The sequence below is a fragment of the Elephas maximus genome, chromosome 17 (assembly GCF_024166365.1).
Source record: "Elephas maximus indicus isolate mEleMax1 chromosome 17, mEleMax1 primary haplotype, whole genome shotgun sequence".
Classification (NCBI taxonomy): Eukaryota; Metazoa; Chordata; class Mammalia; order Proboscidea; family Elephantidae; genus Elephas; species Elephas maximus.
The window spans coordinates 8987247-9005716 of record NC_064835.1 but is presented as its reverse complement, the minus strand read 5'-3'; the positions used below and the strand labels follow the sequence as shown (position 1 = coordinate 9005716).

The following is an 18470-nucleotide window of genomic DNA, read 5'->3' as shown; positions in this document are numbered from 1 at the left end:
AGACAAAGTCTCGCCATCCTCTCTCCTAAGGAGCTTTCTGTGTGTACTTCTTCCAAAACAGATTTGTTCGTTTTTCTGGCAGTTGGTCGTATATTCAGCATTCTTTACCAACACCGTAGTTCAAAGGCATCAATTCTTCGGTCTTCCTTATTCATTGTTCAGCTGTCACATACACATGAGGTAATTTAAAATACCATGGCTTGGGTCAGACGCATCTTAGTCCACAGAGTGACATCTTTGCTTTTTAAGCACTTCAAAGTTGAAGGTCTTTTGTAGCAGATTTGCCCAATGCAGTATGTTGTTTGATTTCTTGACTGCTTCTTCCTTCCATAGGCATTCATTGTGGATCCAAGTGAAATGAAATTCTTGACAACTTCAATATTTTCGCCGTTTATCATGAAGTTGCTTATTGGTTCAGTTGTGATACTTTGTTTTCTTTATATTGAGGTATAATCCATATTGGAGGCTGTGGTCTTTGATCTTCATCAGTAAGTTGCTTCCAGTCCTCTTTGCTTTCAGCCAGCAAGGTTGTGTCCTCTGCATATTGCAGGTTTTTAATGAGTTTTCCTCTAGTCCTGATGTTGTGTTTTTTTCATATAGCTGAGCTTCTCTGGTTATTTGCTCAGCGTACAGATGGAATAAATACGGTGAAAGGATACAACTCCGATGCACACCTTTGCTCATTTTAAGCCATGCAACATCTTCTTGTTCTGTTCAAACAACAGCCTCTTAGTCTATGTACAGGTTCTACATGAGCACAATTAAGTGTTCTGGAATTCCCATTCTTCGAAATGTGATCCATAATTTATTACGACCCACACAGTTGACGGCATAGTCAGTACAATATCAAATACAATATCAAAAAGTCATCTTTGTTGATCTCACCTCTGATCTCATCCCAAAAGCCTTTAAGTACTGGGGAGCTGAAGAGTTCTTGGTGGCAGATACAAGTTTTCCAAAATTCTTATTTATTTTATAGCTTTAATTCTCCCCATTGGTAACAAATACTGTTAATTGTTTTCCTTGAAGTGAAGCTCACTTTGTACAATAGCTTTTTTCTAGGTTCCGTCAGATTTTCTACCTAGTGATCATGTCATCTGTGAACAAAGACAGTTTGACTTCTTCCTTTCCAATCGGATGCCCTGTGTTTCTTTTTCTTGTCTTTTGTTCTATTGGAACTTCCAGTGTATATGTTGAATAGAAGTAGAGCAGACATCCTTGCCTTGTTCCTAATCTCAGGAGGAGAACAGTCTTTTACCATTAAATATGTTGTAAGCTATAACTTTTTGTAGATACTCTTTATCAAGTGAGAAGTACCCTTTTTTTCCTAGTTTGCTAAGAGCCTTTTCAGGAATGGATGTTGGATTTTGTTCAAAATATTTTCTAATTTCTCGTTTGGTTTTATTCTTTCATCCATGGGTTATTTATGAGTGCATTGTTTAGCTTCAAATATTTGGGCTTTTCTAGGTAGCCTACTGCTATTGATTTCTAATTTAATTCTATTGTGTTCAGAGAATATACTCCGTAATATTTGTGTCTTTTGAAATTTATTATGACAGGTTTTATGGCCCAGTATGTGGTTTACCTTAGTGAATATTCCATTTGCGCTTGACAAGAATGTGTTTTCTGCACGTGTTGGGTATAGTGTTTTATGAATGTCAGTTAGGTCAAGTTGGGTTAACAGTTCCATTCAGATCCCCTATATGGCGATTTTCCCCCCTTGGCCTGCTTCTGTCAGTTACTGAGGAAGGGGTGTTAAAATCTGTAACTATGACTGAGGGTTTGTTGTTTTTCCTTTTACTTCTGTTAGTTTTGCTTCATATTCTTTGAAACTGTTATTAGGTTCCTACCATTTAAGTTATCATGTCTCCCTATTGTATCAACTATTTTATCATTATGAAATGAACAACTTTTCCTCTAGGAAGATCCTTACGTTCCAGTCTATTTTATCTGACATCCTGTAGCCACTGCGTCTTTCTTATGCTTATTCTTTGACTGAAACATAGTTCTCTATGCTTTTACTTTCATCCGGTTTGTATCTTTCGTATAACGTATTTTTCTTGTAGACTGATTTAAAATGCATCACTGTAGATGGCATATGCTTGTATGTTGCTTTTTTTACAATCCAATTTAACAGTCCCTGCCTTTTACTTTATTTATGTTTAATATGATTAGTGATATGGTTGAATTTAAGTCTACCATTTGGCTCTTTTCTATTTGTCTTGTCTGTTTTTTGTTTCTTCCGTTCCTCCTAGCCTGTCTTCTTGGGTTAATTGAAAACTTTTTTTTTTAATTCTATTTTTTTAATAAACTTTTGTTTTGGAATAATTTTAGATTTACACAAAATTGCAAAAATAATGCAAAGAGTTTTTGTACACTCCTCACCCAGTTGCAGTTCCCCCTAATGTTGTCACCATGGTACCTTGGTCAAAATTAAGACACCAACATTGGTACCTTATTAATGTTTCAAACTTTATTTGGATTTCACTCGTTTTTCCATTACAGTCAGTCCCTGGGTTATGAACGTCTGCCGTAGGTACAACCCGTAATTATGAACCAACCCCTTTAAAGTCTATTATATTAAAATTCGAGGTATGTACAGTGGTTCGTAACAACAAGCGGGCACTACTTTGTGATGCACATCAAAACATTATTATTATTACTGTATTATTACGTTCAAGATGTTTTAGTGTATCTGGAAATGTTTAATATTTTTTTATGCATAGAAATGTGCACTATCTACTGTATACCAAAACATCTGACTGACTGACATTAGATATGAACGATGCCTAACTGTTCTAATTTACATACAAATTTGACTTAAAGACAGAATTAGGAACTAAACTCATCCGTAACCCGGGCACTGCCTGTAATGTCCATTTTCTATTTCATGATCAAATCTAGGATACCACATTGCATTTAGTTATCATGTCTTCTTAGTTTCTTCTGATCTATGACAATTTCTCAATCTTTTTCTTTGTTTTTCATGACCTTGACAGTTTTGAGGAGTATGATCAGATTTTTTTGTAGAATGTCCCTCAAATTTGAGTTTGTCTAATGTTTTTCTTGTGATTAGACCGAGGTTATGGTTTTTGGAAACAATACCACAGTGGTGACATGCCCTGCTCATCATATTATCATAGGGGGTACGTGATATCCATATGATATTAACTTTGATCACTTGATTAAGGTAGTATTTGACAGGTTTCTCATTGTAAAGTTACTATTTTTCCCTTTTCATATTGTATTCTGTGGAAGCGAGCCACTGAGTCCAAAGGGGACCTACAGGGGGGAATCTACAAATATTATTTGGAATTCTTCTCTAAGGAATATTTGTTTCTCCTCCCTATTTATTTTTTTTACTCAGTCATTTATATCAGTATGGACTCATATATATTTATTTTAAACTTTGGGTTACAATCCAGTAGTGTATATATATATATATATATATATTTTTTTTTTTTTTTTGCTTGGATTGTTCCAGCTTTGGAAATTGAGAGTTCTTTTAGGTGTTCCTTTGACATGCTCCTACCTTTTATTTAGTTATTTTCTTGCGCACTTCCTTACTTTCTGGTACCACAGGGTTCTCCCGGCTCATTTTCTGTTTTCCTTGTCCCAGACTTAGTATCAGCCATTTCTCCAAGGAGCCTGGTTCTTTTTATTGGAGATTGGTATTTATAAATCAGGATATGGCTGCTAGAAGTACTTGTTGTTATTGGGGTGTCATTGCTTCTAGGTCCTCTCAGCAGACAGAGGTAGGTAATGTATGCATAGTAACCCATGTATACATGTATATCTATAGTTGTTTCTGTGTCTATCCATATGTATGTACGTATGTATTAAACATGAGTTCATATTGATATCTCTGACAATAATCTGGTCCCACCTTCTGTTCTTGGTTATCTATAACTTCCCTTTCCAACATTGTGAAACCTCGCGTCCACCATCTACCATCCATTTTGTTCACCTCAGGTATACGTGTAAAACAGTTGCAGAATTGAGAAATTCAGAAAGAGAAACAAATTTACCAACTAAAGTAGAGCATTTAAGTGCAGCTCCATGTGTCTCTGTCTTTAGTTTCCAGTCAGAACACCATTTACCAATGTCACTTAGGTCAGTTCTTTTCCTCTCATCCTTCCACCCCGTTCAGTGCAGTTATTTCTTAGGTTTGTAATACAGTTAGATTAATTTGTCTCAGTCTGCATTCTCTATCCTGGGATCCCCTGACATCGTGGCTGATTTTTTTTTTTTTTTAATAGTTTACATACACACTAAAATTCACTCTTTATGCTATGCAGTTTTATGAGATTTGACAAATGCAGAATCATGCATCCACCGATCACCTTAAAAGTTCCCCCATGAACTCACTTTTAGTCAGTCACACACCTCCATCAGCCCCTCGTAACCACTGATCTGTTCTCTGTACCTGTAGTTTTGCCTTTTCCAGGATGTCATGTGAATGGAATCATACCGTATGTAGCCTTTTGGGTCTGACTTCTTGCACTTAGGAAAACGCATTTAAGATTCATCCATGTTCTTGCGTAGAGCAACACCTTGTTCTTTTTTTTTTTCTAATTTCTTCAATTGCTTTATCTGTGTGTTCCTTGGCTTGTTCTGCGTATTGCCTCATTTCCTTCCTGATGTCTTGAAGGGTTCTGTATATTAATCTTTTATGGTCTGCCTCTGGTAATTCCAGGAATGCACTTCCATCTAGAAGATCCCTGGATTCTTTGTTTTGAGAGTCTGTTGAGGTGATCATGGTCTGTTTCTTTATGTGACTTGATATTGACTGTTGTCTCCGAGCCATCTATAAGTTATTGTATTAGTTTATGATTGCTTACTGTGGCATAGCTTCTTGCTTTGTTTTTGTTTTGATATGCTCAAGTGGGTTGCTTTAGTGAGCTAACTTGATTATTTTCACCTTTGGAGCTCTGATGTCCTGTCCCCAGATGGCTAGAGCTGTTATCAGGTATATCAGTCTAGGAGTCCATTCACTTTTCTTGTATGAATTCAGCTCAGGTGTCCAGGTAGCTGATCATCAAGTGTGTGGTACAGGCTCTGTCCTACAGTCTTAGAGGGGCAGGGGTGATTGGTGTATGTACTGGTATCTGCAGCAGGGGGTCACGCTCCGAACAAGGCAGGGGGCTGAGAACCGACCCCTGAGTGTCTCTGAGGAAACCGTGTCTCTGTTCCCTAGAGCTTGCAGGTGGGTGGGTTCTGCAGAAGGACCATGGGCACCCAGTGTTTTAGTTGTAAGGACTGGGAGGTACCAGTTATTCTTGGACCCCTGTCATGGGTGGCTAGGTGACCTGAGTGGAGCTACCAGTCCTTAGGCCTCTGATGTGTCTAGCCGAGGACCCTGTTTAATAGGCAAAGCAATGTCAAACATTAAATACCCACCTCTCCACCACGCAACTGAAACAGTTGAAGTTTGCCAACAAGGTCCTATTCTCCTGAAATAGGCCCACACAGGTCCATGCAGAGGGGAAAGGAGCTCAAAGTCCATGGACTGTTTATGCCTGGACAGGAGCCGCTTCTCTCCTGAGCTCCCTCGGTTAGTGGAGCTGACAAATTATCTTTTCCTCCAAATGCAAATTTTTTCCTTCCCCAAGGCCAGGAGTATGGCTCTAGGTGCTCGACAGCACCTGTCTCAGGCCCCGGGAATTCAGCTGCTGAAGCAGGATTGAGGGTGAAGGGGCGCGGTAAAATATACGCAAGTATTTAGCTTTTGCCGAGAACACTGATCTTCTCAGGTTCTGGAGGTGAGAGTAGGCTGTGTGGCTGTCTGCTTCTCCCTGAGGAAACTGCAGCCAAACACTAGCACCAGCCCACCGCCACCACCCCGGGAATGGTGCCTGAGGGCTCCCTGCGAGTCAGGTCTGGTATCTCCTCTCTGCTTCTGAACAGTCTCTTCCTCCCCCGGCCTCTCAGTTCGTTTTCTAAGCTTGCCTTTGATGCTCAGGGCTCCTAGCTTGTCATAAATATACTCGTTTCACTTGTTTTTTTCAGGTCTTTGTTGTAAAGAGGGCTCGCCAGAAGCGTCTGTCTATTCTGCCATCTTGGCTCCGTCTCTCTGTTCTTTTTTTTTTTTAATCACTGAACAGTATTCCATTGTGTGGATGTACCACATTTTGCTTATCTGTTCACCTGTTGAAGGGCATCTTGGTTGCTTCCAGGTTTTAGTGATTGTGAATAAAGCTGCTGTAAACATTTGTGTGTAGATATTTAAGTGAACATAAGTTTTCAATTCACTAAATACCTGGGTGCGCGATTGCTTGGTTGTATGTAACTTTATAAGAAACTACCAACTGTTTTTCAAAGTGGCTGTACCATTTTACATTCCCACCAACAATGAATGAGGGTTCCTGTTGTTCCGTATTCTTGCCAGCGTTTGGCATCGTTAGTGTTTTGGATTTTAGGTATATAGTTTTGTATTCAGTTGTAATTGCTCTGTGATCTTTTTCGCTAAACGTCTTTGCACTTTTTGTTTTTAGTGTTCGCTCTGAGTATAACAGTATATATCTGTAACTTCATCACAGCCTACTTAGCTTTATAGTTATATTCAAACAGTATAGTTCCATTTACTCTCTGTTTTTTGGCTATTGTTGTCATGTATGTTACATTTAATATTACGAATCCTACAATACGGTGTTATATTTTTACTTTGCACTTAGATTTCTTTTGAAGAAGCTAAGAGAACAAAAGAAAAAAATACATATAGTTGTTAATACTTATAGAGTTGCCATTTCTGGTACTCTTCCTTCTTTGTTGAAGAATTTCTTTTAACGTTTCTTACTTTGGACATCTGCTGGTGACCAACTCTCAGTTTTTGTTGATTTGAAAATGTCTGTTTCACCTTTTTTAACTTTTTATTTTGAAATAATAAGTTTAGACTCAACAAGAAGTAGCAAAAATAGTACGTGTGTAACTGTGTACCCTTCACCCAACATCCTCCCAATGATAATACAGCAAAACCTGTGAGAGCCAGAACCTTACAGGACTACTTTATTTTTCTAGGTCTTGCAAGTTTTCCACCTTTGACAGGGGGCGGTCTTACCACTTTTCTATTGCTCATTTTAGTGGGAAATACTTGAGTTTTCCTTCTCTGACAAGTTTTCACCTTACACAGGTTCTGGCTCTTGCAGGTTTTACTGTATATAACATAAACATAGTACATTATCAAAACCAGCATATCGATATTGGTACAGTTCTGCTGAGTAGAGACTTTAGTCTTATCTTCATTTTTGAAGGATTAAAAAAAACAAAAACAAATGCACTGCCATCGAGTTGATTCCGACTCAACCATATAGGACAGAGTAGAACTGCCCCATAGCTTTATGGGAGCAGACTGCCACATCTTTCTCAGGAGAGCAGCTGGTGGGTTTGAACCACTGACCTTTTGGTTAGCAGCTGAGCATGTAACCACTGCACCACCAGGGCTCCTCTTTTGGAGGCTGGTTCACTGGATATAGAACTTTGGTTTGACAATTTTCTTTTTTAAGCACTTTAAAGATGTTCCCTTGTATTCTGGCTTCCATTATTTCTTATTAGAAGTCAGCCTTCAGCCTTTATTTGTTTCATTGTTCCCTAATTGTAATGTGTTTTTCTTTGGCTGCATTCAAGATTTTCTTTTTGTCTTTAATTTTTAGCAGTTTGACTATGATGTGACGAGGTGTGGTTTTCTTTGCATTTATCCTGCTTTGGGTATGTTGAGCTTCCTTGATCGTTCAGTTCACGTTTTTCACATTTGGGAAGTGTCTTGGGTATCTAGTGCTGCCGTAACAGACATACCACAAGTGGATAGCTTCGACAAACAGAAGTTTATTCTCTCACAGTCTAGTAGGCTAGAAGTCCAAATTCAGGGCATCAGCTCTCTCTTTCAGCTCTGGAAGAAGGTCCTTGTCATCAGTCTTCCCCGGGTCTAGAAGCTGCTCAGCACAGGGACCCCAGGTCCAAAGGACACACTCCACTCCTAGCACTGCTTTCTTGGTGGCGTGAGGTCCCCTTCCTCTCTGTTCGATTCTCTCTTTTATATCTCAAAAGAGATTGACTCAAAATAACAACCTAATCCTGTAGATTGAGCCCTGCTTCGTGAACATAACTGACTCTAATCCTGCCTCATTAACATTATAACCAAAAAAAATCCCACTGCTGTAGAGCTGATTCCGACTCATAGAGACCCTATAGGACAGAGTAGAACTGCTCCATAGAGTTTCCAAGGAGCACCTGGCAGATTTGAACTGCCGACTTCTTGGTTAGCAGCCATAGCACTTAACCACTACGCCACCAGGGTTTCCATCATTAGCATTATGGAGGTGAGGATTTGCAACACATAGGATAATCACATCAGATTACAAAATGATGGACAACCACACAATACTGGGAATCATGGCCTAGCCAAGTTGACAGACATTTTTGGGGGACACAATTCAATCCGTAACAGGTACTGTGTATGTTCATTAGTTGAAGCTAGTTAATTGTATTGCACAAATTTTCTACATGTTCCCCACCAACACCTTTTTTTTTTTTTTTTAACCTGTTTACTGAGATCTCCCGACTCTGGATTTATAAATTTCTCTTTGTAATTATATCAGTTTTGGATTACATATTTTGATCCATATATATTATTAGGTAGTGTCAAGTTTAGAATTACTGTATTTTTCTGATATAAAGGCGTTGTCTTTTGTCTTCCCAGAGCAATCGACATCCAAGGTTCTTGATGGCAGATATTTTTGGGGTGCTTTTTTTTTTAGTTACAGGCCAGCTCACCAGTTTGGTTTGCATCTCTCTGTATATAAGCTCTTTGGTAGCAGGAGGCTTTTTCAGAGCACTGATTTGCTATGTAGCTCAAAGCAGATCTTTTTATAGCGACAACTGTAAAGATGTTCCCTACTACATTGAATTCATTCTTTTTTTTTTTTTAATTCCTGGACTCAAAACTTAGAACTCTGTCTGACCTAGGTTCGCCCCACCCCCCATGTCTGATTTGTTTTCATCTCTCCCAGTTGCTCTCCTACACTACTCATTCTTGTTTTCTCCTAGACTTTTTCTTTCATTCTCTTTCTTTGATTATTCATTCTTTATCATGTTTTCTAGTTTTGCTAATCTTTAACCAGCTATAAGCAAACATTTCTAGGACAGATCTATAATATGTTACAGTCAGAAAAACCCATAAGATCAATTAGTCTAACCCCTATTATTTATAATAGGGAAACTAAGGCCAAATACATTAAGCAGTCTACCTAAAGCTGGTATTAGAATCCTGGGCCCCTGATCCCCTAGCCCGAAGCTCAGTCCGCCGCGATTCTCTTGCAGTTTGAGTTTTGATTTGTTAGTCGTATGTCCTTTGTCTTGCCATGTTAATGTTGATTCTGTCAAGTACTTATTTCTCAGAAGGCAGCAAACAGTGGTTTCCTCTCTGCTCTAGAATACCAGGCGTGCTTCCAAGGTTGAAGATGGTGCCATCCATAATAAGCTTCCCTTCCTCCTAAAGCCTTCCATTGCTTACCCCACTCCCCACTTAGGGAAGGACTTAGGAAAGAGGGAAGCCTGTTACCTCAATCAGTTCAGTAACACTTAGCATAAATATTGCAGCTTTAAGCAGCTATATACTAGGTTCCAGGGATTCAACCATTAATGAGAGACAGTCCCTGAGCCCAGGAACTCACTTTCTATCTAGAGGAGAAAACAAATAGAAATTTCAGTGATACTTGGTGACTGTTACTCTAGAGGCTTTTCAAGATGCTTTGGGAGCACAAAACAAAAAAACCAAACCCATCGCTGTTGAGTCAATTCTGACTCATAGCATTTTAGGACAAAGTAGAACTGCCCCATAGGGTTTCCAAAGCTGGTGAATTTGAACTGCCAACATTTTGGTTAGCAGCAGAGCTCTTAACCGCTGTGCCATCAGAGCTCCATCTGGGAGCATGAAGGAAGAGTAAATTCAGCCTTAGGAGGGTATAGTCAGGGGCCCCTTTTTAGAGGAGGTGATGAATGAGCTGAGTCTTAAGGCCTGATAAGAAGGATGCTTAAGGAAGAGAGTCTTATTTGTACAAAGTTGTAAAGATATGGAACAACTTAGTGTTATGGGGAATCATAAGCAGTTTGCTGGTGTTCGCTAGCATCAAGTGTGAAATGGAGTTGTATGAGATAGACTGGAGAGGTAGGCAGGGGCCCATTCAAGGAAGGCCTTGGAAGCCTTTGTGAGGAATTTGGTCTTTACCGAAGAGGTAAAGGGGCGTCACTGAAGGATTAAAAACCAGCTCTGCATTTTCGGTAGATGAATCATTGTGACAATAATGTGGATGATTTGAAAAGCAGAAGTTTGGAAGGAGGGAGACCAGATATGAGGCTGTCGTAATAGGTCAGGCTAGGGGTAATGAAAGTCTGAACTGTGACATGTAGTAAGAGTTGAAGAGGAAGCAGAGAAGTGTTATGGAATGAGGTGGCAAAATCCGGTAGCTGATTTGCGAGGAGGAAGGAGTTCGCGGCATTTGGCAACAAGGAAGGTTGTTGATGACCGGAAAGAGAGCTAACTGTATGGCACAGGGATACAAAAGCAAGGTTGTAATGAGGTAGGAAGTGAGGAAATAGAGACAGTGAATATAGGCTCTTTCAAGAAGTTTAGTATAGGACAAGAGAATGCATAGTAATTAGAAGGAAATTTGAAGTCCACTCAGTACCTCCTTAAAACTCACTCCTTTATTGACTTCCATGACACTGTACTCTCCTGGTGTTTTATCATTACTTCTCAGCCACCTTTGTGAGCTCCTCATCCTCCGAGCACCTCTTAATACTGGTGTTTCTCAGGACTCCATCCTTAACCCTTAGCTGTTGTCACACCACGTGCCCTGTCTGGCTGAATCTTACCTAGTAATACCTTCAATACCTGTATGTACATGATTCCCAAATCTGTATTCCCAGCTCAGTCTGGTGTATCTAGCTACATGTTGGATTTCTTTATTGATCTGTACTTGAGACACCTCAAATGCAGCATGTTCACAACTGAACTTGTCATGTTCCCCTGCTCTAACCTGCTCCTGTTCTTGTGTACTCTGTCCTGTTGGAAGCAGCCTCATTCGTCTAGTCACTCAGGTTGTTAACCTGAGGGTCAAACTTACCTCCTCCTCCTTTGCTCTTCTATAGCTGATCAATCACTAAACCCATTGCCATTGAGTCGATTCCAACTCATAGCGACCCTATAGGACAGAGTAGAACTGCCCCATAGAGTTTCCAAGGAGAGCTTGGTAGATTTAAACTGTAGACCTTTTGGTTAGAAGCCATAGCACTTAACCACCACGCCACCAGGGTTTCCGATCAATCACTAAGTCCTAATTTTGCCTCCTATGTCTTCTCTCTTTCCTTTTTCCTTCTTCTTTATCATTGCCTTCATTAGCTGTTGCCTGGACCATTGCAGTAACTTACTGGCCTCAGATCTCCCCCAGAGTGATCTGTTTGAAATGCAGTTCATGCTCTTGTTTTAACCCATCCCTACAGGGTGAAATCTAAGCTTTTTACCATGATTTACAAAGCTCATTATAACTTGGCCTTCGCCTGCCTTTCCAGCTTGTCTCATGCTGCTTGCTTTGTCGTACTTCAGGCTCCAGTCGTACCAGTTTGCCTTTGGTCCCCTGAACATACCAGACTATTTACTTTTGTGCCTTTGCTCTTGTTGCTCATGCTGGGCTCTCCTGAAATGCCCCCAAACCTTGGCCCTCCCCATCTCCAGCCCTCTAGTTAACTGTTAGTCTCTTCAGACTGAGCTTAGGGGCCACCTCTAAGAAGCTGTTTCTGACTATTCTTGCCCATCCCTCACGTCACGTTTTTGCTGTCCCTCCAATCTGAGTAAGATCCCCACTCTGTGCCGACTGTACCCTACACATATTTCTAGCATAGTTTGTGTTTTTTGTTGTAATTATTTGTTTAAATGTCTCTCCTCTGCTGGTCTGCGAGTATACCTGGACAGGTGCTGTGTCATACTCATTTTCATAAGTGCCTGCCACAGTGCCTGGTACATAATAAGAACTCAGTAAATGTGTCTAATGAATGGATAAATTATGAAATGTTCCCAGCAGCTGAGAATGAGCTGGACCTTTAGAGAGTGGTAAAGTTAGTTGTCAAAGAGTGGGAGAAGGGTCTGGACAAGGACTAATAAGTGGATGAGTTTTGTCTTTTTGCTTGTATTGCACGTGTATTAAATATTTTCACATGACTGCCTTACTTTCCTCCCTATTCATTATCTTGTAAACCCTTCTTTTTTAATAAATGCTCAGTTCAGTGTTTTGGCTGATTAGTTTATCTCTTTTGATTGCAGATCTAATGGATTTGAGCAGAAGCGCTTTGCCAGACTTGCCAGCAAAAAGGCAGTGGAGGAACTTGCCTACAAGTGGAGTGTTGAGGATATGTAACTTTTCTGAGGCTGTGGGGGTAACTCTGGGTTGCAGTAATGGGCATAGGGCAGCCAGACATCCATCTGTTACAGTTGTCTGCGCTAATAATCGGGGCCCATGTAAACCAGCAACTTGTTGAGTGCCAGTTTTGACCCCAGAAGAATATTTGGGGTCTGCTGTTTGGACTGAGGCACCTGTATTTCTCAGGTGTGCCCACACTGGCTGTTGCTTGCTTTCAGAGGAAGCATTGATTCTCAGTGCTCCAGGGTTTGTTCTTGGTAAGGTTTTTTTTTTCTTTTTTTAATTAATAAACATATACATTTATTTTTTTAAAGTCATTCTCTTAACTGGGTATTTTGTTTCTGGGAAGACCCAAGTTATATTGAACCCCCTGAGGATCCTGGGGGTGATGGTTGGATTGTCCATTAATCTTGAAAGCACTGTAAATAAAAACTTTCACAGTGATAGAGCCTTTTCTGAGAAGGCAAGAATTAATACTAAGCTAGACGTAGGCATAGACTCATGGATATTTGGAGACTTGGTGTATGATAAAGGTGGTGTCACAATTTAGTGGGGGAATAGATGGCTAGTGGTACTCAGAAAATTGACTTATTATATGAACAAAAGTAATGTTGGCTCCATACCTTATACCATATAAAACAAAATAAATTCCAAAGGAGTTAAAGACCTAAATGAAAGGTAAAATAACAGTAATAGGGAAAAATGGAGAATGTCCTTTTGACCTTGGAGTGAGGATGAAACCAAAAAAAAAAAAAAAAAAACCCTTTGCCATGGAGTCAATTCTGACTGTTGGTGACCCTATAGGACAGAGAAAAACTGCCTCATAGGGTTTCCAAGGAGCAGCCAGTGGACTGGAACTGCCGACCTTTAAGATTCCCAGTGCATAACCCGTAAGATTGGATAGATTTGACTGCTTTAAAATGAAATGTTTCTCTTCGAGAAAGCATCCCATAGATGAAGTTAATGGTACATATTAGGAGAAAACATTTGCACTGTCTAAAACTGACAAACCAAAACCTTGTCATTGAGTAGATTCTGATTCATAGTGACCGTATAGGACAGAGTAATACTGCCCCATAGGGTTTCCAAGGAACACAACTGGTGGATTTGAACTGCCAACCTCTTGGTTAGCAGCCGAGCTCTTAACTGTGACGCCACCAGGGTTCCAAAACTGACAAGGGATTGACTATTTAAAAAATTGCAAATCAGGAAGAAAAAGAAAACACAAAATAAAAATGGGCAAAGAATATGAATAGGTAAAATCAAAATGGAAAATCAGAATAGCTCATTCGTGTATGAAGAAATTCTCAACCTTATTAGCAATTAGAGAAGCAAATTAAAACATTAATGAGTTTCTACTTTGTTAGTTAGGCCAAAAAAAAAAAAACTGGAACTCTCATGGGGAATGAAAACTCATGGGGAGTTTCAGTTGATGCCTCCATTCTGGAGAACAATGGGCAACACTTACTGAAATTAATATCTGGGATGCGATATGTCATGCCTTTTAAGAGTATGGCTCAGGAGCTGTACTGCCTAAGTTTGAATCCCAGCTTGTCATTTGCTAGCTGTGTGACCTTTAGTAAGTCATTTAACTTCTCTGTACCTTAGTTTCTTCATTTATATAATAGAGGTAATAGTACCAACTAGTAAGTTTATTGTGAACTTAGAACAGTGCCTGATACATAATAAGTATCACAAAATTTTTAGCTCTTATCATTATCGTCACGTAGCTAGCTTTGCAAATGGTCCCCAGTGGTCCCTGTGTCCTCATACTCAAGCCCCTGTATAGTCTCTTCCCACAATGAATAGGACTGACCTATGTAACCAATAGGATGTACTAGAAATGATGGTGTGTGACTTCTGAGACCTTGGATCACTTGCCTTGGGGGAAGCCAGCTGCTGTGTTGTGAGGACACTCAAGCAGCCCTCTGGAGAGGCCCATGTGGAGAAGTACTGAGGCCTCTCACCAACAGCCAGCCATGTGAGTGAGCCATCTTGGGAGTGAACCCTCTAGCTCCATTCAAGCCCTCAGACGGCCACGCCCCTGGGTGACAGCTTGACCACAACCTCATGAGAGATCATGACCAGAATCACCCAGCAGAACTGCATCCAAATTTTTGACCCACAGAAACTGTGATTTAATAGATGTTTTTAAAAATAAATAAATAAAGCAGCTTTATGGAGATATAATTAACATACTGTACAATTCACCCATTTTAAATGCACAGTCCAGTGGTTTTTAGTATATTCAGAGAGTTGTACAGCCTTCACCACAATCAATTTTAGAACTTTTCATCACCCCGTGGGTACATTAGCAGTTACTCCCCTCTTCCCCCCAGTATCCTCAGCCCTAGGTAACCACTAGTCTATTTTCTGTCTCTGGATTTGCATCTTCTGGACATTTCATACATGTGGAATCATACGATATGTGACCTTTCATGTCTGGCTGCTTTCACTTACGATGTTTACAGGCTCTTCATATGTCGGTACTTCATTCCTTTTTATGGTACATCCATTGTGTGGATATACCATATTTTATCCATACAACAGTTGATGGCTATTTGAGTTGTTTCCATTTTTTGGCTATTATGAATAATGTTGCAGTGTGCATTCATGCACAAATTTTGGTGTGGATGTGTGTTTTCATTTCTCTTGGGTATACACCTGGGAGTGGAATTACTCGGTTGTGTGGTAACTCCATGTTTAACTTTTTGATGAACTGCCAAACTCTTTCCAAAGCAGCATATGAGTTCCAGTTGCTTCACGTTCTTGCTAACACTTGTTATTATCAGTCTTTGACTATAGTCATCCTAGTGGATGTCAAGTGTGGTTTTGATTTGCATAGGATCGCTATGAGTCAGAATCAACTTACAGCAGCAGGTTTGGTTTTTGTTTTTTTAATGGATAATGATGTGTATCTGCTTTGGAGAAAGGTTTATTCAAATCCTTTGGATTGTCTTTTTCTTGTTGAGTTGTAAGAATTCCTTATATACCCTGGATACAAGTTCCTTATCAGAGACATGATTTGCAAATATTTTCTCTCATTTTTTGGGCTATTGTTTTTCTTAGGGCACTAAGTTTTGGGGTAAGTTGTTACGCAGCAGCAGATAATACATTAGGTATGTGCATACCCTACATGAAAGCAGTTCCACTCCTGGCCACAACCTTTAGAGAAACTAGCACAAACCCACAAGGAGTTGTATGTAAGGATGTTTATCTATGCATAGCTTGGGTAGCAAAAAGCTGGAAGCAATTTTTATGTCCACCACTAAGGGAATGGATAAGTAAAATGTGCTATATGCATATGATGGGATATTATAAAAAAGCAGTCAGAAAATAGCTGTTAAGAATTTAACAACATGATAGACCTCAGATGAGGAAAATAAATGACAGTGAGATTTATAGCAAGCTACGTAAGTAAATTAAACACACGAAGCCACATTAGTGTTTAAGGAGGATTATGTTTTAACTTACTAGGATGGGGTCTGTGGGAGGAATAAAATGGGGCATGAAATGGGAGAAGGGAAACGTGGATGAAAGCGATAGTCTCCCATGAACTGAGGTGTGTGACCAACTCAGTTTTGTGTAACTGAGGCCGTAAGGCAGGTGAGTGTGTGTGTGTGTGTGTGTGTGCACGAATATACACACGCAGATCCAGAAGCAAGGTCCTGCTCTAGTGGAATTGTCATTTAGTACCTGTATTAGTCAGGATAAGCTAAACTGCTATACCTCCAGATACACTGGCTTACTGCAATAGACGTTTGTGTTTTTTTCCCACGGTCACGTGACATCCAGGGTAGTTTCAGGTTGGGAAAATGTGAGGGGGATGCTCTACTTCATGCAGTCATCTAGGGACGAGGCGTGTGGCACTTCTGCCAACTTCAGCATGGCTTCCAAGGCTGCTTTGGGCATTGCCGTTCTAGTGAGTTTGAGACAGAGCTTGGAGGATTGCTTGGCAGCTGTTACGGGCCAGCTCTACAAGTGGCACACACTTTCGCTCACATTCTGTTAGCTAGAACTTAGTTGTTTAACTGCTTCTTAATGCAAGGAGCCTGAGGAATGTACTCTGTGCCCAAGAAGAAGGGAAAAGGGGACTTTGTTGGGCAGCTGTCGTCCCTGCCACAGTGTGCACTTCTCACACTCTTGAAGAAAGGCTGTCCATTCCCCAGCTTTTAAACACATAAATGGATTTTTAAAAATAATTTATTTTTGTTGTTGAGAGTATCCACAGCAGGACATACAACAGTTTCTACATGTGCAATTCAGTGATACTGATTACATTCTTCACGTTGTGCAGCTGTTCTAACCTTTCTTTTCTAAGTTGTTCCTTCTCCATTAACAAACTCACTGCCCTGTTTCCTATCTTTCAAGTTACTGTTATTAGTTTGATCCTAGATAGATAGACCTTGAAAGAGCACAATGCTCAAGGTAGACATTCTTTACTAGTTTAGCCAAACTGTTGTTTGTTTTAAGAAGACTTCAGGGAATGTTTTTGGCTTAAGGCTTAAAGCTTATCTCAGGATATTGGTTTCAAGGGTTTATCCAGCCTCTATTTTTTTTTTTTTTTTATAACTCCTAAAAGTCTGGATTCCATGAGAATTTGAAATTTTATTCTATATTTTTCCCCTTTTGATCAGTATTCTTCTATGGGATCTTTAATCAAAATGTTCAGTAATAGTAGCTGGGCACCATCCAATTCTTCTGGTCTCATGGTAGAGGAAGTAGTTGTTCATGGAGGCAATTAGCCGCACATTCGTTTCCTCCTCCTTTTCCTGACTCTGCTTTTCCTCTGTTGCTGCAGGCAAATAGAGACTAATTATTGTACCTTGAATGGCTGCTTGCAAGTTTTTAAGACATCAGGCACTAAGCGACAAACTAGGAGGTGGAACAGAAGCACTGAACACATTATTAGGCCAATTAACCGAAATGTCCCATGAAACCATGACCCTAAACCTCCAAACCAAGGACCAAATCCCATGAGGTGTTTGGTTGTACATAAGCAGCCTCGGCAGCTACTCTTTTTGTTGTTGTTGTTGTCCTCAATGTATCTATCACAACTTTTGCCAGTTCAACTTTTTGTAGGTATACAACTTATTTATTGACAGCAATTACATCAATTGGCTGTGTAACCCTACCCTTAATGCTATTTTTCCATCACTGTAACCTGAACCTCAGTACTCCATAAGCAATAATTCTCCCTTTCTCCCTCCCTCCTCCCGCTGGTAACCGCTAATAAACTTTGGTCTCTATACATTTGCCTGTTCTTGTCTTTTCATATAAGGGAGGTTGTACAATATTTGTCCCATTGTGATTGATTTATTTCACTTGGTATAATGTCTTCAAGCTCCGTCCGTATTGCAGCATGTGTCATTTACTGGCTAAGTAGAATTCTGTCTTATTTAGTGCCCTATAACAGAAACATCACAAGTGGGTGGCTTTAACAACTATTTTCTCACAGTTTAGAAGGCTAGAAGTCCAAATTCAGGACGATAGCTCTAGGGGAAGGCTTTCTCACTCTGTGGGCTCTGGAGGAAGGTCTTTCTTTTCAGTTTCTTGGTTCCTGGTAGTGATCATCATTTGTAGCATGTATCTTCCTCCATCGCTGCTTGCTTGCTGCTTGCTTAATCTGCTCTTTTAAATCTCTAAAGAGATTGATTTAAAATGCACCCAATGCTAATATTTCCATTAACATAACAAAACCCTATTCCCAAATGGGATTATAACCACCAAACCAAAATCAAACCCACTGCCATCAAGTTGATTCTGACTGGTATACCAAAAAACCCAAACCCATTGACTGTGGAGTTGATTCTGACTTAATAGCGACACTGTAGGCAGGGTAGAACTGCTCCATAGTGTTTCCAAGGAGTGGCTGGTGGATTCAAACTGCGAACCTTTTTGGTTAGCAGCTGTAGCTCTTAACCATTGCACCACCAGGGCTCTCAGCTTGGCTGCTAACCAAAAGGTTAGCAGCGTGAACCCACCAACTTCTCCTTGGAAACCCTATGGGGCAGTTCTACTCCTATAGAGTTGCTATGAGTTGATACCGACTCTATGGCA

The 18470-nt window shown here is 40.1% G+C and overlaps 1 protein-coding gene across 1 annotated transcript in view; it reads left to right on the top strand.

Moving 5' to 3' along the window:
- BUD13 (BUD13 homolog) overlaps positions 1-16654 on the top strand; it is a 32908-nt gene extending 16254 nt beyond the window's left edge. Inside the window, exon 10 of the mRNA XM_049856510.1 lies at positions 12314-16654. Coding sequence (XP_049712467.1) covers positions 12314-12407 — 94 coding nt within the window. The 3' untranslated portion in view covers positions 12408-16654. The remainder of the gene's footprint in view (positions 1-12313) is intronic.
- Positions 16655-18470: the final 1816 nt, after the last annotated feature.